This window comes from Hemibagrus wyckioides, linkage group LG06 (assembly GCF_019097595.1).
Source record: "Hemibagrus wyckioides isolate EC202008001 linkage group LG06, SWU_Hwy_1.0, whole genome shotgun sequence".
Taxonomy (NCBI): domain Eukaryota; kingdom Metazoa; phylum Chordata; class Actinopteri; order Siluriformes; family Bagridae; genus Hemibagrus; species Hemibagrus wyckioides.
Window position 1 is genome coordinate 16,049,113 of NC_080715.1, and position 22,157 is coordinate 16,071,269.

A 22,157-nucleotide genomic window follows, 5' to 3' on the forward strand; every position below is an offset into this window, starting at 1 on the left:
TATTATTAGTTATTTAAAGTTGAAAACAGACACATCAGGTGGAAACGTCTGCATAAGTGTGTGCACCATTGGAGCTTTGGATTCAATAGGGTGCCTTTATTTCTATCCAATATGGATTTAGATCCCTGATGAACAAGCCATGGGCAACTAGTGGGAAGGGGAAAAAAATCTCTGAAATGACATGAGAAAGAGGAGCTAGACTCAAAAAGGGTGACAGCAGATAGAGGAACTGTACATCATTACTATTCTACAAATTTATCAATCAGTTTTTGATTACATTTATTTTGTAAGATGGGCTTTGAAGAGAGACTTGAATTTGTGGCTAAACAAGAATGTGTGGAGTTTGCGACTTCCTAATGATGACAAAGGTTAGTACAAAAAGTCAGAAACATGAGCATCACAGGTAAAAGAATACTCAGTTGTGTGTCAGAGAGCAGGCAGAAGCAGCTCTTACCTGTCCCAAGGCACTGATGTCTCAAACGACTCGCCTATCACATAATAATCCATCCCCAAATCCTACAAGAAGACACACATCTGTCAACACACACATCTCACATTTTTATAATTCTACCAGCTTGAAGCAGTGAACGAGTCAAACGCACCCGCAGGTAAGCAATGACGAAGGTGAGCATGTATCCTCTCTGTCCGTTATCCTCTCCTGCTGCCAGGCCTCTACAATACACACACACACACACACTTCAAATACACACAGCACTGAATATTTTGACATTTTCATCTCATCAACAATGTGTGAAAAAATATTTACATGCAATCAAACATAAGACGTTTTTAAAACAAAATGAATGGCTCTTATGGACACTAATAGATTTTGTATCCCATTCACACTCGCACCTGCTCTGTTACCAACTCATAAAACACACACAAACACACACACACAAAAACACAAACACAAGCTAGGCAACCAGCAGTCCATGGCATGTTTGGCAGTATCAGTCAAAATCATCATTTAATTAGATATCTGCTACCCAAACTCATCGAAGTGACCTCATTATGGATGAATCCATGGATCAATTTCCCCCCCATTTCCCCCACAACTGCACTGACACACATTCTGCTCAAGTATCAATCAGATCCATCAGTCGTCCAGTGAAAAGGCCATGATGAATGTGTAAAAACAACAGCTTGTGTCCGGCACAGATATGACAGAATGAATTAAAAAAGGTCACAATAAGGGTTAAAGGTTATGACTTTGATGACCCATAGTGATCGGTGCTGGTTAAATATTTACTCTTGACTCTATGGAAACAGCAGGCAGTATTGCAGCCACACAGATCCAAATGGGGACAAGACAAAGTGATTAAGGCTTCTCTGGAGATAAACAATAGAGGACACAGACTGCTGTGATAGAGGGAAGAGACTGCGCTCCTGTAAATGCTGTAAAACCATGTAAGAATCATAGAGGTTATACAGTTATAGCCCTGGGGATCTGTATACTAAACAAGCACCATTATAACACTCCACAGTATTAATACACTGACATAAAAACAGCAGGAAATGGTGTAATATGTAGATTTTTAAGCTTAGTAGAAGGAAGTTATATTTAGTGCAACACAGCTTCACTATACTCTGAGTGAAAGTGATGTCATTTTATTTCATTCCATCTCATCAAAATCACCATGCAAATTTCGGGGGAAAATGTCCTGTCCTGCCTTGTGCATTTTTAACAGTACTGTGCATATAGATCAGTTTCTGACCTTATGATTATTTTGTTTTTAATGATTTAGAGACATTTCTGAGCATTTGGCTCACTGGTATGAACATTCATTTAGAAGATCTCATTCAGAAAAGTGAAAAATTACAGGCCTAGGTCTGCTCTAGACAGTGAATGAATCTACAGAAATAACTGAGGAAAGTAGTCTGGATGGTTCTTGTGATAATGAAGCCTGTCTTAAACTTTCAAGTTTCAAGGCCTTGACTGATGATGAAATGAGGTTAATGCACATGCACTTAAAAAAAAATGTTGAATATTTTCAACAAGACGTGTCTAAAGGGACACAAGCAGCAGCACAGCAGCCACTCCAGCTTTTAACTCTCATAAAAGAAAGTGAAAAAGAAATTAAAGTTCACATAAGGATAGCTGAAGCCAAATACACACACACACGCTCACTCTCTCAATAATTAGCTAAGTGAATAGATCAAAAAGACTAAATGGTAATGTGTGTGTGTGTATATATTATATATTATATATATATATATATATATATATATATATATATATATATATATATATATATATATATATATATATATATATATAATTATCCAGAATTTTCAGACAGATAAGTTTTAATGTAGTTTCTGTAATAGTCTGCAGGAATCAAACAAGCACCATCAGTGACCCCTGAATACTGCGCCACATTATGATTGTGATTTAATGCCCTAGGCTTGAACAGGAGCTTAATCCTTGTACAACTAAGTGCTATTTGGACTGGATTAGTTTTATAATGGAGAGGTGGGGTAATGTAATTATCACCAGTGTGATCTCTGGGGTTTTAGCAGTTCAGGTGGTTATAGTAAAGGTCAGAACATTCAGCTTGCATTAAAGAGATGTGGTGTACAAAGTACTTTGGTGTCATGACCATCTGTACATCCTGAAGACAGTCACATATATGTGATTAACAGAGATGTGAGTTGATCATAATTACTACAGTCTTGCTTCAGCAAAATCACTCAATAGATATATGTCTGGAAATCTTATTCAGTATGAAGAGTACCCTATCAGAGACATAAGAAAAATACTATTTTTGTGATCAAAATGCAGGGGGGAAAAAAGTAAAGCACAATGTTATGGTCCAGATGGTTGTCTCCTGGCAAAGCCTGGTGCTCATGTAAAATTGGTTTGGCTTGGATGAAGATATTAGTGAGATAAAGCAGCATGGCTAACTCTCAAACTCTCAAAACAGCAGGACTTTACAGGGAACTCTCATCCATGGTGTGCATTGGCAGCTCAGGGCACTGCGATTTTTTATAATTACATACAATTAGTTTATATTACTAAAGTCAATATTTTTGTGGAATTTTCGGAGGGAAAAGCCAAATGTGTTTTCAGGTGCGGGTCTTCATTTGGTGTGTGACCTTCTAGGACATTGTGTTTGTGCACTGAGTGACACTCAGATTTGGTAATTTTGGTAACTAGTTCTGCTAGCAAGATTATTGTTGCTATCAATTATATGATACTCTGTGGTTATACATATTTGTTATGGATAAAATAATTCAGTCAGTCATATTTAGATAATGTGCATGTATGAAGTATGAAGCAGAAGTGAGTGTTCTCATAAATTGCAAAAATTCTCTTTTGGCTTGGCATTTACATTGAAATGGGCATTGAGACATGCAAATTTGGCTCTAATAAAAAAGAGACAGAGAGAGAGAGATACAATAGATAGATAGATAGATAGATAGATAGATAGATAGATAGATAGATAGATAGATAGATAGATAGATAGATAGATAGCAACCCTGTTGTGTTATATCACTATCTCTATAGGCTCAAAGATTTTAGAAAGCTCATAATTTCTTACCCAAATTTGGCTGCAATGTCGTAAACCTGTTTCTCATGCTGCAACACCTTCTCCCGATCTCCTTCAAACAGCAGCGTGGCCACACACAGGTGATGGGGATCAAAGCCTTTAAACTGTTGAATAAGGTGATTAAAGTGGGTTTAATTGCAAGTGGGGGTCCATGATGAGGCTAAAGCAACAGGAACAGTAAAAGATGTACAACGCTTGTGAGTCTTTTACCTTCGTGATGTAAAATTTTTTCAGCCCTTCCAAAAACGATGTGAAGATGGAGGACACTTGAGGTTTAAGAGCGTGACCTGGAAGGCCATAAACACACCCACAAATCATCAACATACCATCAGCCAAGCACTATAATAATAAAATCTCATTCCAGTAGTCCAACACCTCTCACATCAGCTTTTGACTCATTAAAAGCAAGAGATAAATGAAGGTCGTATTTTCGACACCCATTTGTGGCCCACTTTCATCCGCGCAGGCTTAGAGGGCCAGATTGATCTGCGGTTTGAACAATAGCAGCGTAACGAATGGGGGAGAGTGAGCAAGAGTACAGCAGCGGAGACTCCGAGGCCTGAGGGCCATATATCAGCCTCTGACTGAGAGGAAATGCTTTCCACGCTGCTATGTAAGTCTCCCTTACATGCGCTGATTTATTTCAGAATGGACGCACAAAGCGCCACGGACAAACAAAAGTGAGCGGCCACAGCCGAGGGGAAGCCTATCAATCTCTCATACTCCTACACAGAGGAGGGGGAAAAGCATCAAGGGACAGTCTACAGAGAGTTCACTTGTCACTTCACTTCTGTACATTCCACTTTCCTTCCTTTTCTTTCATCAATCCATCTACACACACACACACACACACACACACACAGCAGAGGAGCAGCTCTCAAACACTTGCTCTCCTTTGACCTTTTAATTCTGTCTTTTTTGAAATATAACTTAATCAATTACTCACCAGCCAGTATACGAAAGAGTAATGAATTTCTATTCAAAATGACAAAATTTCTATTTGGATTTTGTCAAAATATTGAAAAATATGTTGACATACAAATGCACAAGAACCATGTCTTTCTGGCTATCTAATTAAAGTACTCTGTATAAATGTGCATGCAATTATAAAAGGCAAGACACCCTTTTCAAAATCATCATAAAAAACATCAATTGCCCTAAAGCCAAAATACAAGTATGGGGCCATCATTTTCCCTCATTGCATAATGAATAGTGAAGGGTGCAGCTTACTAAAAACATTTAATTACGATTAAACACTACGACAAAGTTATAATAGAATAATGTCTACTCAAAGGCTGCCTTCATAATGTGAATTTAATTCAACTTTATTACTGAAAGGAAAAATGAGAAAAAGAAAGAAAGGAAATTTGAGTGTAATTTCAGTAATAAAGTATGCTCTCCTCCGTTTCTATATGGTCTCATAATTAGGAGAAGAGAAGCCTTTATTAATGAGGGTTTGAATCTTGCTCTCTGCTGCTAGTCCCTCTCTCTTTGGCGGAGACGGAGAAGTGCACCGTTGGTGAAAATGTGAGACTGCAGGAGAGTTAATGAGGTCCCTAGAGACTGAGGAACTTTTCCTGTGATATCTCCCAACCCCGTAAATTCCTTCATATATCCACATACAATACTCTAAGACGTCAATATGGTGGAAGCTTAATTGTTGCCAGAGCCATTTTTCATTGTTCCTGGATCGTGTGTCGGCTTGTTCGGCTGCGCGGCTGGCAAGATAATGATCGATTTAACTTTAGACGAGACAGCGAATTGAGGCGGCCTCTGTAGATGAATTATATCATGCAAAATTAAACTGCTTGATGCACGAAAAAACACAGAATGCATCAGCTACAGGCAATTAAACAAAGCATCTTGCACATACAACACTAGTTTGTTTTCATAGACAGAGATGCCGAGAAATAAAGGGCCTTAATACAGATCCGGCGAAATATACTGAGCATTTGAATCATTAAGATAACCATAAAGATGTCAAGAGTGAAGGTGTTTACTGATTATACCTGTGCTTCAACATCAGATTTAAAGGCCCAAATAAGAGAGCAGCACAGTCTTTACTGTCTTAAATCTTCTCTGAGCAATATAATCATTTTAAATCATAGAACAGTTTTCCAAGAATACTGACATTTAAACATATTGTGTCTTTGTGTATATATTTATATTTCTGTGGCTGATCATCAGACAGCATGGACATTCAGTCCTATATTGATAATATTCCTCCATCAGCCTCCAATTACCACTGGAACCATGGCAACAGCTCTACACACACACACACACACGCACGCACACTTGCATATGCACTTCTATTTCGCCTTGTTTCTTGACTAATGACACAACAACAAACAAAACTGCAGATACAGTATGTTGCAATAGATTTTAAAGCCAAAAGCAGATTTTGCTTCCCTGCTGTGAAAACTGATTTGTTTTTATTTCATTTCCTTTGATTTTAGTCAGGACGCCAAGTCGAAGCTAAAGCCTCATTAATAATGGCTCCCGCTGCAGCATCCAAAACATCAATAACGGCTTCGTCAAGCACCGAATGAAAAGGCTAATACAGAAAGGCTGCTGGATGCAGCAGTGATTTCCAATGACTTTCATTCCTGATATTTCCAATGATTTTTAAACTCAGCAAAGCTCAGTGTTATAGCAATTTCCATAATAAAGATTTATAAATCACAATTCATGAACTTAACTGGGGACTGACACAACACACTCACAAAAATTGAGTACTATGGAAGCACAAATTTTAATTGCAACACTTGCCATCATTTATTTGTAAACCATTCCCTAACATGCACTTTACATATGGGGTTGGTCAGTATGATGACCAACAATACACCACAATAAAATATTCAACACTGCATATCGTCTATCTGTCTTCAGGTGTGATTATTTTGTCATACCACAGAACTCTATTTTACAGTTAATAATTAGAAAAGGTAGAACAGCAACATTTCATCATTCATTTCTGACTGGGGGGAAAAAAAAACATACCAAACTGGAACTGCTCGTTGTCCATCAGTCGAATAGAAGCTGGAGCACATCTCTAAAACACAAAACACACAGACACTGAGCATCATTGCCTTTGGATTTGTGGCCATTTTTCACCAACTAATTTTCAAGCAGTGTACCATAAAATCATTCAAACATTTGTTTAAGATACTTAAACCCCTTTGTCTTAGTTTGCAATTAAAGAAAACCACTTTCTGTAGGAAATTTGTAGAAAGAGGCTCACAATTCTTTTGTCATTAAATCTGTCCTTTTAAATGTATAAATCAATAAAGACTGAAAAACAAGGCTGTGCATCGCCCAAACAGCGCGCTAAGAGCCGGCCTATTTCACTGTTATGCCGAAAAGCGGCTTCAGGCTGCTGAGAGTCCCCGGGGAAAAGTTTGGGAAAGGATCTGTAACTCACACATCCTAAACAGCATGATCGATATCTTCATCGTCTGCTGTGCTCAGAGCTAATTTATGCTCTCATAATGAGCAGAGCTGCACAGAGCTAGAACATACAGTCATCAATAACAGTGCCATCACTGGCAAACTCTCAGGGCCAGCAAAGCTTTCTCTGCTGGACTAACAATTCACAGAGTAAAGAAAACACAATTGTTTTTTTTTTCTTCTTTATTCATTCTTTTATTTATTTATTTATTTCGTGTGAATTCTCTCAGTAGTTTAGATAAACTGGAATATAAATGCTCGGATTATCATTTTCTCCATTCCGTCAGATATTATTTGTATAAATTAGGTGTAATCACTCCAATGTGCCAGAGGCCTTCCAGCTGATCTTTTTGTCCATTAAACACTTGCCCATTAAGTAATAAATGAATTCTTCCTAGCTAAACATGATTTACTCAATTAGTGAATGTCAGACATTGTTTCTGGATAGCTACATGCCTAATCAATTCATTTTATAATCAGATACTAAACTTCTAATTGTCTGTGAAGCTCCTGGACTGCAGTTACAACTCAATTTTCTCATTTTTTTTTACTTTTGGGAGTAACCAGCATTTAAAATGCTATAACTTTACTTGTGGTATATAGTAGAAAATACCAAAGTGAAATGTTTTGTCATCTGGAAAAATGGATTCAGTATCTCTCAAGTTTTATTTTCATTTTTTTTTATTCAGTCACGGTATATGATTACATCACATAAGCAGGGGTTGAATCAGTTATTAGGGTATTAGATGTTACCTGTTTAGCCACCTCTCGCAGACAGGCCACGCCCTGCTGGAAGTTTGGGAAGACGACAGAACCGTATTTCTGATACTCAGGGAGTGGACGGATCTTCATTGTAACCTCGGTGACCACACCCAGTGTGCCTAAAAAATTCACCACACCGCAGATTATGATTAACTGTAAGCTCAACACATAGATGTATGTACTGTACACTTAGCAAAAAAGTTGTTTCCACTGTTTCTATTCAGTTTAGTGAGGAAAAAAACTTTTGTGATGCTTTTGTACTTGCTACTTCTAAAGTAGGTAGAGCTTGCACCCACATTCTCTCTAACTAACACACACGCGCACACACACACACACACACACACACACACACGCACACGCACACACACGCGCGCACACGCACACACACGCGCGCACACGCACACACACGCGCGCACACACGCGCGCACACGCACGCACTGCCCAGCCCAGTTCAATCCAGTTCAGCCCCTCGTCTATCCACTGGAGGCCAATGTGTTCATTTGCACTTCGGTGATCTGGTTTCATCCAACACCGGGGGGCTGTGTGAGATTTACCAGCTCTGGCGTTGTTGAAATAAAGCAGGTCTGTATCAAAGGAAGTGTCGAGCCAACACCGGAGACACTGTTAGACTTAAAGCCCAGATCCCAGCATGTTCCACGACCCCTGAGAGCTCAACTACCACTGCTGCTTTGAGGCTCATGTTGCCAGTTCATTTAGCCAAGGAAGACCAGTGCTCTGCCCACAGGAGGCATGACTGCAGAAAGTAGCAGTGATAAAAACCAGGAGGGGCGTTATAAATGAACTTTTGGATGAAAGCCACTTGCCTACATGGAGACAAATCTGAATTCAGACACCACAGACTGCACTAGTAAAAAAAAAAAAGATAAAATACTATTTGTTACGTAAAGCAATAGAACAAAAAGTAAACAAAAAATGGTTTATATGATGAGAAATGAGAAAGATACCACACAATCTTAGATTTACTCAATTCCTTAACTTATTTTAGAAATATTGTAGATACAATGTACAAAGGACAGAGAAAGAAAATGCAATTTCAATGCTTGAAGCTTCTCAGTCCTGGCATGCACCACTACTGATCTGTGCATTTGTGTGTTTGGAAATGAAAGCAGCACTTCAGTATGCTGTGTGAAACTACATCTGTGCAGAACTGCGTAAGGGAAAAAGGACAGGTCTCAGAGCCAACTCGTCTCTGCTTGACAGGCAAACCGTGGAAGCAAGCATAACCTAAACAACCAACAAATGGGCTCGAGCACACAGTAAAGATGCCAATAAGGCTGTTTACTACCACCTACATACAGTACACATGGCCGTAATAGCCTCCTCTATAAACACTCAGTCACAGGGTGGACGTTTACTGCACTTTCATCTTAACCAGTTGACAGTAAATACTCATAAGCGCCATCATAAAACCCTGCTATAATTCTGTCTTTACTGAGTCACTTCTGTGAGAGGAAAGTGAAACAGACTCATCTGTTTGCATCTAAATGCCCCTGTCATTTTAAACACAATTTAAAAATCCAGATGTCTTCTTAATGGGAGTATAAATGTTTATGAAAAAAACAACAATTAATTTGGGCAAAGCAAATAAAAGAGCTAACATACGCCAGCCGTAAATGCTCGTTTCTGTAGATATTTACCAGAACAGTGTTACAGCTTACTGAGCCCTTTTCTAGAGCACAACTTTAATTACCCTTCTAACAATCGGTATAGTTGTAGATATACATGAGTGTCTAAGATGTAATAAAGCTACTTATTTATGAAGGTAGCAGTAAAATAGTGATTATAAACAACTTCTATGTGAATCTATTTTCAGAATAATTCGCATGTCTAGTATGGATGTAATGTGGCTGTAATGGATCATGGCATGCTGCCCTCTAGTGGTCCACCACAACAAGGTGTCAACAAATTCTGTCGGTTCGGTCATACACACTTTTTGTATATTTATAAACGCATTAGTTAGGATTTGTCATTTTATTTCAAGATTAGGTTTCGAACAGTTAGGTGGGCTCAACATGTGAATGATTCTCTTTCATGGTCACGAATCTCCGCCTCCAGAGTGACCCGTACAGTAGTGTCTACAAAATAACTGACAGAAGGCACATCCAAAAACACAAGCATGTCAAATGTTCCAAAAGGGTTTTCTCAGTGACTTTATACACTTTTGTTAAGATCACAGCTTAATGCATTGTATATCTATCTATCTTCCAGGTACAAGAAAAGAATACATGACTATTGCACCTTTAATACGATCATCTGTGCCCAAGCAGAATTTAATCAGTACCATCTGAGTCTGAGTTGAAAGGAACCAAAAGTAAGGCAGGGGTGGACAAATCATAAATTTAATTAGCTAGCCCACTGTGCAAGTAAAAGCTCCAATATGCTGCCCAGTTCCATGTTTTGGTTGCCTGGAAACTGACATGACAAAAAAAAAAGTGGTAGCTAAAGGAATGTAATAACAGAGGAACAGGGAAAGGGTTGTGTTGTTCTGCAGAACACAGAGTTTTTGGGCTGTTGGTGGATTTTAAGCAGAAGGTGAATGGTAATGTCAGGTAGAACAGAGAGTTACAGTATGCAGAGGCCACCAGACCACCCACACTGGCAGATCCGCACACAAACACGCACACACTCAAACGTCGGACCTTCCAAAACACTTTCCAAATGTGTGTGTTTGGAAAATAATGTTATAACACTGAAGATTAGGCATACTGGAAGTTTAATCACAATTTATAGTGCAATTGTGTACTGTAATTTGCAGCCTAGAAACTGTATCCTACACTCACTAAAGTCCTTGCTGTATTGCAGCTGGTAGTGAAATACCAATTCTGCGATTAGCCTGAAGTGATATTTGCAGTGCAGAGGACAGAGAGAGTGCAGAAGTGTACTTGGGTGAAGCGGTCAGATTTACAGATGCACAGCACTCATTTATAGTCTTCCAGCCAATATAATGGGTACAAATACCCATCATTCCATCTCCCTGCAGACTGCTAGGGGCATGTGCACTTTGTGTGTGTGTGTATGTGTGTGTGTGTGTGTGTATACACACCACACACTAGCAGATGTTCACAGTTGTAATGCCAACAGTCCCTGTATTTGTTAATAAGCACTGCCTTATGGTCGTGTTATCAGCGGGCATGTACAAGGACAGAGAAATGTAGGATTGTGGGAGTTTGTCAGCTGCCTCTACCTCAACTGAAAACCATCTTGGGCTATACATGTTGACTATCTAGTACCTGGCTTTCCTTTCACGCTGAATAACAAACTTTTGCACTACACAAAAGCACGACTGTGTAGTACCTCTGAAGGACACACGATCAGTTTTGAAGGAAAAAAAGTGTCTCATGCTTTCTATCTCACTGCATCCGCTAACTATTTATATGGGCTACCTACCTAGATTAGATTTATCATTGACTATATTAACACTGAATATTCAATTTATTTCATTTTATTTCATTAATGTATTAACTTTGAGTTCATAATTTTTAGAGGAAGACTAATTTTTCTCACAACACTCTTGGGTGTGTTTACTTGGCCCCCGACGTGAGACCCGATTGGTCAGGTAATTCAACATTTGAAGGCATTCCACTGCGATTCAACATTTTCATCAGACATATTCTGAGTGCAAACTAGCAGCTGAAAAAAGATGACTGGCATGAACACAGCCTTAGGGGAAAAAAAAGGTTGTCCTAAACCTTTTGCTCCTAATTAGCATGTGCAGCGAAGCAGTATTCCTGTTCACTGTGTACACTGTTTAGAACAGTGCTGCTTTCTGAGAGCAGAAAAAAATGCTTTATTGATTGCACAATCCAGGTATTAACAGTATGCAATATCTAACTGCATTTTCCAGTGGGATTGTGGCTAGATCACTATGGATGTACCACCACAAGAGTATTGGGGTTTGACATCACTCACTGATGTAAACACACACACACACACATTCTATATCCATGTGAAACATTTAAAGGAATATTAGTAACCTAAATGGAGCCTTTCACCCCATGTACTATTTAGATAAAATAGTACAGTTTTCATAAGTTAACTGTCCCCACAAAAAAAATAAATAAAAATTAATTCATTTCATTCATTCAAAACACAGTGTTACTACCTTCAGATCCGAGGATGAAATGGTGGATGTCTGGCCCAGTGGACAGTCGTGGACCCTGGCAGCTCTTCTCAATCACACCTCTAGGGGTCACCATCTTTATATGTACCACCTAACAATTAAGAGTTAATATCAGCGACAGAAATGTGATAATGAAAAATTACTGAAATTAAGAAATGGGGAAAAAGGAAAATGTATCTTCTGCTTCACTCCATATCTCAAGATGCTCAATATTTGTCTAAAGGTAGTGTGTGTGTGTGTATATGTCTGATTTGTGTGAAATTTGTGGGTGGTAGAGTAGATAAAGACTGCGCACCAGGTCTTCGATGTTGCCGTAGATGTTTTTCTTCATGCCTGATGCACGTGTAGCCACCCAGCCTCCAAGAGAGCTAAATTCCATAGAGTCCGGCTCATGTCCAGTGCAATAGCCACTCTCATTCAGCTGAGGAAAACAAACACCCACACACACATACACAGGTGACGTGAATACACACAACCCCAGTTTTATTACCAAACCCCCCAGAAACACACTCCTTAACAGCATACCATCTGTGCACTCAGAATGCTGCAAAAACACCCACATGCGAGTCTGTGATAGGCTTGTTAACATGCATCACACACACACTTCTATATTATACTAGAGGCCATTTTTCTGCATTAGTTTGATGGTGCCATCTGCTCGATGTGTGTGGGTAATAGTATGAAAAAAAAAAAAAACCCACCAACTCTATGCCAGTCTCTGCCTCTCAATCCACATGTTGAAAGTAAATGTGCAGACTGATAGCTGCACACTCAGATGCTCAGGGAGAACAAATTGACACTAGTCACTAACCTGCCTTTCCAGGTCCTGGCCAATGATGCCAGCCTCTACATGGGCTGTTAGGTTTTTCTCATCAATCCACAATATTCGATTCTGGAAAAAAAACAGAGCGAAATAAAACAAGTTGAAGTCATAAAATTGTTAAACTCTTTTGCCAAGATATTAAAAGCTGACTTGTAATTCAGATATGTGATAGAGAGAAAAAACAGAGAAAAAGGGAGAAAGAGTAAAGGAAAGAGGGAGACAGCAGGGAAAGAGACAGGAGGTCAAAAAAGAGCCAGAGTAAGATTTTGATTAAAATGTGCTCGTGTTGACAGTGTATATCAGAGTCTGTCTGCACTACTCCATAAAGTTGTCCATCTGTCTGAATTACAGTCTTTAAATCCAGTCCAGTTGTTTGGGCTTAGTGTGCTTTAGATGACACAGTGTGTGTGTTGGGGTGTATGTGTGTGTGTGTATGTGTGTGTGATCGACAACACACAAGACCAAAGCTTAAAACATGGTAGGAACCTCAGGGAGGAAAAGAGCTTGCTTTTTGAAAAGGAAAATGAAAGCAAACAGGTCAGGTGCCGGGGTTTTCCACACAAGCTGAAGGACAGACGGACCATGTGATCTGCACTACAAGCCCAACCTGGACTGATTAGAAAGAAATACGACATTCCATGCAGTATTTCCTATCATGCCTGCACTAAGGAAACTCAACACAAATTAGCTTTATTACAGTAAAAAGGCTATTTGTGTGAGCGGCTGTAATTTTCTGAACTGAATATTAGCTGCTTTGAAAAAAAATCAATAGAAGGCATTGTTGTTTTATAAAATAGAGGTCTCTTGACATTCTAATCATGCTTCGATGGCACCCGTCACAGGGTTAAAAAGTTAACTCTGGTTTATGGCCCAATCCCACAATTCCCTGCCAGGGTCAAATGTTGCTCACGATATGGAATACTCTCAGCATGAGCTCCACTCTCAGCCATCAATCATCTGGCTGAGCTCATAAACCAGCCAACCCTGGCATCCGCTGCCTTTCATGTCCCACCCTCTCGACCTCATGACCTCTGACATAGGTCAGCAGCTCGGAATCAGAACGAGAGAGAAAGAGAGAGAGGGCGGGAGAGAGAGAGGGTGGGAGAGAGAGAGAGAGGGCGGGACAGAAAGAGGAGAGAGAGAGAGAGAGAGAGAGAGACAGAGAGCTGAGTGTAGGCCCCAAAAGCTACATAAATCAGTCTTAGCATACACTCCTCACATACAACATATAAGCGTTCACTGGGCTTGTACATGGCTTCATATGAGCTTTAAACCATAATCAGTTCACATTCAAATTCAAATTCAAGTTGCCATTATGTGTATGTGAATGGTCACTTTGTATGTTAGTGCCCACCATCTGAGAGGTGTCTAGCGAGACAATGGATCGAGTCTCCTCTGGGGGGCACTCGAGAGCACTGGAAACACTCGTACCACCTGACAGAGAGAGAAAGATAGAGACATAGTGCACTTTATTCAGCAGTATTTGGACAAAGGGGAAAAAAAAGGGAAGTGGTCAGCAGTTTCACTAGGTTCAGTAGCTTTTAACTGTTGTTTTCTGGGTTGAGTGCTCACCTCCATACGGTATCAAACACACATTGTGCTTGCAGGCCAGCTCCACAATCTTCACTACATCATCGTGACAGCCTGTACAGGGAACAACATACATGACAGCCCATTAGAGGTACAGCCATGTCCAGACTATCAATGAAAAGGACAGAATGAGACATTTCTTTTGATTGTGTGAGAAGTTGGAAACAAAGTGGGAGGACAGAGAAAAGGGTAGAGTTCCATCTCTCCTCCTTCTCTGTGGGCAGGATCAGCACTTTCCATCTGTAGCCAATAAGACGTCTGGCCCTGCCCACCATAAATATATGTGAAAAAAGGGAACATCCCACACTGCCCCAACAGCATCCACTAGCCTGCAGTGACTGAACTTTTTTTAAGATGTACCCCATCCATATAAAGGGGAAAGGAATGAACTTTAGGAGTGCTGGCCATCCAGAAAGGTACGGCCAATTATCGAACACAAATGCAGACACAGCACAGTCAATTCTGCTTTTCTGCAGGCGCACAGATCAAGTAACTCTGCCTAATGAAGGACTTGCTCTTTAGCTATAATGATATGTACCTCTGCCTCAAATGAAACACCAAACACTGGAAGGTATACAGCTATAGAGTGCAGCATCTTCTTGTATTCTTGTATTCTGGGATTTGTCGATGCAAAAATAATAAGCACTGCATTGCTCAAAGATAACATGACAGAAAAAAGATGGTCAGGAACTGTCTAGCTCACCATTCTGGTTCTCAGAATCACAGAGAGTGCTTCGAAGCACATCTTGAAACTCTTTTCCTGCATGAGCTCAGTCTGATGAAGGCCGAGTTGTTTTCTGGCCATTTGGGATTCAACTAATCAAGTCTGAGCTAGTGCTCCGAGCTCATTTCCATGGTGAAATAGATCCACCAATCTGAGAGCAGTAATTCAAACAGCCAGCATTTTATTCGATGTCAAACTTCCTTCTGACACGTCTCATTAAAACGCACACTCATGAATATTAACAAGCAGCCTACCTGCTGATGCAGCGAGCTGGAGATTAACCCTTTAATGACATAGCTCATAGCATGCATGAACTATACACCACTCACAAAGACTTTTTCTGTCTTGGTACATTCAGAGCAAAACCTAGGATTAACAGTATACAACTACATGACACAAGAAAACAGATAGCACCATTACAGCAGTTTATCCTTAGATCAGTACAGAAATTACTATGCAGATGACTTATATGCATAGTAATACACGCCAAATGTAATTGCCCAGAACACCTTATGGCCTGTAAGGAAAGGTATAAAAACAAACACACTTGTGAATACTGTTTGAGTTTAATAAACTGCTGAGTTTACACCACTGGAGCAAACTATGTTAGGCAGCAGAGGAGCTCAAATTCCTTAAAAAAAACTACTGAAATACTAAAAACAAGCTGTTCAAGTGCCCGTGGTAGGGTTTCCATACCAAAGATTTTGGCGTGGACTCAGTACTTGTGGAAGAAGCAATAGCTGAGCAGAAGCACACATTAAGAAAAGATGTAATGACCTCCAAAATCATAGACTTTATAGGCTATATCAGAATTGCTGAGTTGGCACAAATCTGTCATCTGTCAGCAGTGTGCATTACTGTGCTTCCTTCATTATGGGAATTATTATCTCTAAAAATACTGCTAGAGATTGTGTCCTGGGAAAATGTCTGTGAAAAATTGTTCTCATTTTAAGTTATAGCAAAGTTATGTTCTAATCATTAATGGTCTAATTAACTGGAAGCAGGTGGGAGGGGAAGGTGGGAGGTGAGTGCCTTTAAGAAATTTGAGGAAAGACAAGCTGAATAAGCATGATTTGCTAAATTAGTTCATAACATTTTCAAATGTTAAGAAAACTGAATATTTACAATCAGACTCTCCATTTATTCCAGATGTTGCAGAGCAAATGGAAGGCCCTTGTTTATGGGATTGTAAATCTATTTTCTGCAATCTACGGAAGTCATACTAGATCAAGTACGTAGTGGAACGATACAAGTTTGCTAGGAACAGATGGATCTGCATTTTTAAAAGGGGTAGCAATAATGTAACCCCTTTATCTTGGTCAGGGTCTCAGTGGCTCATAGACATACTGGTCACACACACAAGATGGGAGCAGCCATATTCACACTGGCACAATCATTCAGACTAAGAGGCAATTTAGCATAGCCATTCTATCTACCCGTGTGATTCTGGAGGTTGGAGGAAACTAGAGGTCCCAGAGTAAACCCACACGGACAAGTGGAAAACGTGCAACACCACACACACACACACGGTAACCTGAACTCAAAATAGGGACTTTGGATATATTTTTGTTCAATTTTAGTGTTTAGCAAATTTATTACAAAGTTTATTTCAATCTCCCTGTTGTGCACTTACATGGTGAAAGATCCCAGCAATGCATGTGCATTCATGTGTGCAAGCAAACATACACAATCTTTCAAGTACTCACTTGGCCAAACCACAAGGTCTGGTATTTTTCCAATTCTTCCCTCTCTCAGGGCAAAGATCTCATGTAGGCAGTGACCTGTGTGGAGAAGTACAGCCCGGTTACATCACTGCAGAACAGAAAGAATCAACACTGTACTCAACCCAGGACACACTAAAATAGAAACAAACATCTCTATCCCTATGTAACTCCTCTGTTTCAGTTTAAACATTTCTGTTTCATGTGGGTGCCGTGCAAAAAGAACTGGGCAAGGTATTTTCATTCATTACCATGAGAGCGGAACACTCTGTCCTCCGGGTCAGTTGACAGGGCCACACCGGCAGTCTTCAGCTCCTCCACAAACAGCTCGTTCAGGTTCGGGGGCGGGACCGCACTCACATTCAAACTGGCCTGGGACAGGAGAGAGAGTTATGTGTGCCCACACGCATACACCCGCTTCTTACCAGTGCCAAGTCAGGGAGGTGGAGACTTACTGTAGCTGGGGTTTTATGTTGTAGGTTGGCACCAAACGTACCCTCAAACCAGTCCTTCAGGCTAGGGAGAATCAGACCACTTAGCCGATACCTACAATGAGCATCAGGACACTTCAGTGGCAGTCTTTCAGTTCAGAGTGCTGCAAAATTACAGCTTACAGCATACCAAATACAATGTTGTATAAAAAAAAAAAATCTGTTCTGGATCCCATAATAAATTTTAAAGTCCCAAATCAATATAACAAAATACTAACATCTGAGACTGAACAAAGAATAGTAGTAAGGTCATTTTTTTTAAAAAAAGTAAAGCAATCAGGTATATGATATGACATGGGTGCTGTCTTCCTAAGCTAGGTTGAAGACTGAGACACTCCTAAGCACTGACCAGAGCATTTGTCCAGCAGAGCGTAAACTCACACACAGCCTAATGGAAAGACTGCTGTCAGAGAGGGCAAAAGGGACAGAGGAGGAGAGAAAGGGAACAAGGATTAGTGTAATCCCTTTCTCTGTCTCCCTTAAGTCAGTATCAAGAGAAATAAAACCGGGGTGTATGAGAAGCTTTGTTTCTCTGGGCAGATTAAAGTGGTAGAACAGTAAGTGGAGCTGAGAGCAGTCATCGATCCCACTGCCAGTGTGAGAGTCTCCTCCACTCGGTCACCCTGCTGCAAGCATCTCCAAAGCCTTTACTAATTACTTCAGTCTCACTGGGGCTGTACTTCAAAGAAGTTTCACCACCAAACCACCAAAATAACAAACCGGACAACTTACCCTACTTTCACACTAGCAAGCTACAAGTGCCCATGCTCACAGCTTTTTTTTCTTTCATTTTTGCACGTCAAAAAGAAAACAGGGACGAGTTACAGGAAGGAACTAGAGTTGTGAGCTGGGAACTGGAAAAAGCTTGCCAGGAATGGTCCATGGAATCATTCCAAGACAATCTTTTGGATTTGTTGATTCATCACTTCATATAAAATTCCCACAGAATGAAGAAAATATCAGTTCAAATGTTGCTGGCTTCTATAAGAGAGATTGTGGCTTGCACTTGGAAAATGAACAATCGGCAGTCGCTTAACAGCTTAATAAAATCAAATTAGAATAATTGTGTTCTGTGGTATATAAAGAGAACTAAAACAGTGGATTCACTCAATGGAGAATCCATAGTCAAAATTAGATCCATCTATATAAATTCTCCTTCTCCCATCCTTTCATTATACTGTCTCCTAAAATCACTCCTAAAAGCATAGCACACATCTAACACTAGATGGCATTAGCACACCACTCTGACCTGAGCACAGACCCTGGGCAGTTTGTGTGTGTTGCTGAAACACAGCCTCACTCCATTTAAACAAGGATGTAGATACTGTTCTCTGTCTTCCTCTGAGACATTTTTTACTGTCAATTTATATGTCCCAGTCTTACTATACACCGACCAGGCATAACATTATGACCACCTGACTAATACTGTGTTGGTCCCCCTTTTGTTGCTAAAACAGCCCTGACGCATCATGCATTATGTATTCTGACACCTTTCTATCAGAACCAGCATTAACTTCTTCAGCAATTTCAGCAACAGTAGCTCGTCTGTTGGATCGGATCACACGGGCCAGCCTTCACTCCCCACATGCATCAATGAGTCTTGGCCGCCCATGACCCTGTCGCCGGTTTACCACTGTTCCTTTCTTTGTCCACTTTTGATAGATACTGACCACTGCAGACCGAGAACACCCCACAAGAGCTGCAGTTTTGGAGATGCTCTGATCTAGTCGTCTAGCCATCACAATTCAGCCCTTGTCAAACTCGCTCAAATCCTTATGCTTACCCATTTTTCCTGCTTCTAACACATCAACTTGAGGACAAAATGTTCACTTGCTGCCTAATATATCCCACCCACTAACAGGTGCCATGGTGAGGAGATCCATGTCACCTGTCAGTGGCCATAATGTTATGCCTGGTCAGTTTATATACTGGGGTGGGAATCTTTGTCAATTCAATGCCTTTATCAATTGGATTCTTTACATTTCATTATTCCACTTTGTGACTTTCACTTGCATAACCACATACTGTAGCTAATCATAAAATTTTTTTTTCCATTTCCTCCCATATTCTACATTTGAATTTTTTGGATCCCTTGGTTCTAGTTTCTAGTCATTTAATGTAAGACTGTCAATGTTTTCTTAAAATATATTTGGGTGCAAGAATTATATACAAAAGAAAAAATACATCTTAGTACGTATCAAGAAGTGATATTAAGCTACATGTAAGTAGTTAAATTGCAAAGATTTTTTTTTCTTGTGCCTCATTTTATGTGGCTGAAACACAAATTCTGTTTTCCATACAATGCAAACCATAGGTTTTACAACACCATTACCTAACACATTGTGTAGTCTGCATATACAGGGAATAGGAATTATTCATGTGTAAATTTGGGTTAGAGCTACAATACACAATTTATTTATTGAGGCAGGGGAGAAGTATACTTTATAATCATACCATATGGTACCTTGCAATTGCGTATTTCTACCAGAGAGAGAGAAAAAAATCCACAACCTGACAGTGCTACTGCTGTGTTCGTCTTGGGAAGGGCAGCATAAAACTACAAGCTACGATGCATTCAGAACAATAAATCTTTTAGTAATTATACAGGAGTATTTCAGCACTTGGCTGCAGTGCTTATTTAACTTTCATGACACCCCCTCATCTCCATGAACCTTTTTTAACTAGAAGGTGCCAGTCACATGATCTTTACTCACTGGTTTTTGCACACTCACCTTCTGCCTGTAAACTCAGCCTGGCCTTTCTTGTTGAAGAAAAAACGGGAATCACTGTAACCCCAGCCATTCCACTTCAGTATTTCTTGCCTGAGAGAGAGAGAGAGAGAGAGAGAGAGAGAGAGAGACAGAGAGACAGAGAAAACAGAAAGAGAAAGCGCGAGAGAGGGCGAGAGCGAGAGAGGGCGAGAGAGAGAGAGGGCGAGAGAGAGAGACAGGGAAAACAGAGAGAGAAAGAGCGAGAGAGGGCGAGAGAGAGAGAGAGAGAGAGAGAGAGAGACAGGGAAAAACAGAGAGAGGGCGAGAGAGGGCGAGAGCGAGAGAGGGCGAGAGAGAGAGAGGGCGAGAGAGAGAGAGGGCGAGAGAGAGAGAGGGCGAGAGAGAGAGAGAGACAGAAAGGGAAAGGGAGAGAGAGAAATCGTTGCTCTCGTTCATCATTTTAGCCGAGTTGATGGGTGTGCCTTATAAAATCTGGTTTGTTTGTTTACATTCAGATTAATTGCCATATCAGCTTCATGGCAGATACAATTTGAACAATATAAACAATATAATGTAACAGATTCAATTTAATAAACAAAACCATTTTGTTCAAAAGAATAAGATTTTATACACGTAAATTCTATACAAATATTCTACTATTTAAATGTACTTTTGATAGAAATTGTAAAAGTTTTTCTGGGTCCGTCTTACAAAATAAGAAAGTTTGTTCTGATAAAAAATAAATAAATAAAATCTGTTTCATGGGTTTACAAATTGGGCAGATCAAAAGTATATGGTTTATAGACAAATTAGTGCTACAATACTGAGTTAATTTAGTAACACTAGCTGATTTTTGATCTCGCACAGTGATCTTGAAACCACTGACCTCAACTCAACAATCTGAACATGTGACATGCTTATATTTAGTGAACAAATCCACACAAGTGAGTCAGGGGTTCAGGTCAGTCCAACTCTAAATGTAATAATGATCTCATTTTGAAAGTGTTTCCTTGCCAGGTTTAGCTGCACGCACATTCAGACAGAGCTTCTGGGTCTATTTCAAGAGCACAGATCTATTTCAAGAGGAGTTTCCCCAGAAATGTCACCATAATCCTTCTGCTATAGTAGTGCAAACAAACGGCTTATTTACAGACCACAAATCCCATTAAACAGTCATCCGGAAGGTATGGGAAGATAGAGGATACCACACGTTCACCTATATAAGTCAGCTGTTATATTATAACATTCATCCTCCACTACGTCCTCCTTGCAGGTCAGAACAAATCAGGTGTGATATTCAGGACTACAATATGTTAAAACTGTTCAGAGACAGTAATGGAACTTTAAGTTTAAAGTTAACCTAACGTCTGACAATATATTATGTATATTCTAAACCTAACCAAGTCACTGACTGAATGACTTTCAAGATAAACTGGATTTTTCACTTGCAAGTGTACGCTTAGCTTCATGAGTAATTCATCCATCCAGAAAGAGACAGGGAAACAGAAAGGTGTGTGTGTGTTAAATCAGTTCAGTCTGAATGGACACGAGTCAGAGAGCAGAATAAATAACCAGCATAACTCATGATTTTATCTGTGCTCCTATGCCATAACTCATACACTGCATGTGGGGTGACAGGCATATGAATAGTGATGAACGCAGGCCATGCTGGATGAAGGTAAATAACAGAGGAGAGGTGACAGAGATGAAGCACTAATGCCCATTGGCCCTGTCTGCATCAGGCCGAAGCAGCCTACAGAACACAGACGGCCCAACAAACGCTGGATTAACAGCACAGAGCCAGCACTCTACTGACAACTACACACAACACACAACTACGCAGAGGTGTCCTTGATAAAATAAAGTCACCTAAAACAAAATGCTTTTTGTTTTAGGTGTATTGCTTTTTGTTTTAGGTGTACTGTTTTCAAAATATGATCGAAGATCACTGATCCTTCTCGTTTGGATTTCTGTAGTCCAGTAGTTCTAAAAACAGGGCTTAAATCATCCTAAACTCATCTTAAACGCTGAAGTTCAGTTTGCTGAATCTACACAAAAGCGGGGTGTAAAACTGCATAACTTTGGGCAGCAGAGGAGCAGGTTCTTTTGTCTTCTTATACAGACTGCTGACAAACACACAGTTATATTTATGAAGAAGAATGGGAGATAGCATGGCTGCAAAGTGCTGAATAAATC

The 22,157-nt window shown here is 40.0% G+C and overlaps 1 protein-coding gene across 1 annotated transcript in view; it reads right to left on the bottom strand.

The window, feature by feature from the left end:
• agps (alkylglycerone phosphate synthase) overlaps positions 1-22,157 on the bottom strand; it is a 39,149-nt gene that overhangs the window by 11,679 nt on the left and 5,313 nt on the right. The window contains exons 2-16 of the mRNA XM_058392116.1: positions 19,983-20,072; positions 17,215-17,305; positions 17,011-17,131; positions 16,745-16,819; positions 14,297-14,368; positions 14,079-14,158; positions 12,713-12,793; positions 12,197-12,322; positions 11,884-11,992; positions 7,752-7,879; positions 6,552-6,603; positions 3,762-3,838; positions 3,543-3,655; positions 603-672; positions 455-516 (exon numbers count right to left, since the gene is read on the bottom strand). Coding sequence (XP_058248099.1) covers positions 455-516; positions 603-672; positions 3,543-3,655; positions 3,762-3,838; positions 6,552-6,603; positions 7,752-7,879; positions 11,884-11,992; positions 12,197-12,322; positions 12,713-12,793; positions 14,079-14,158; positions 14,297-14,368; positions 16,745-16,819; positions 17,011-17,131; positions 17,215-17,305; positions 19,983-20,072 — 1,347 coding nt within the window. The remainder of the gene's footprint in view (positions 1-454; positions 517-602; positions 673-3,542; positions 3,656-3,761; positions 3,839-6,551; positions 6,604-7,751; positions 7,880-11,883; positions 11,993-12,196; positions 12,323-12,712; positions 12,794-14,078; positions 14,159-14,296; positions 14,369-16,744; positions 16,820-17,010; positions 17,132-17,214; positions 17,306-19,982; positions 20,073-22,157) is intronic.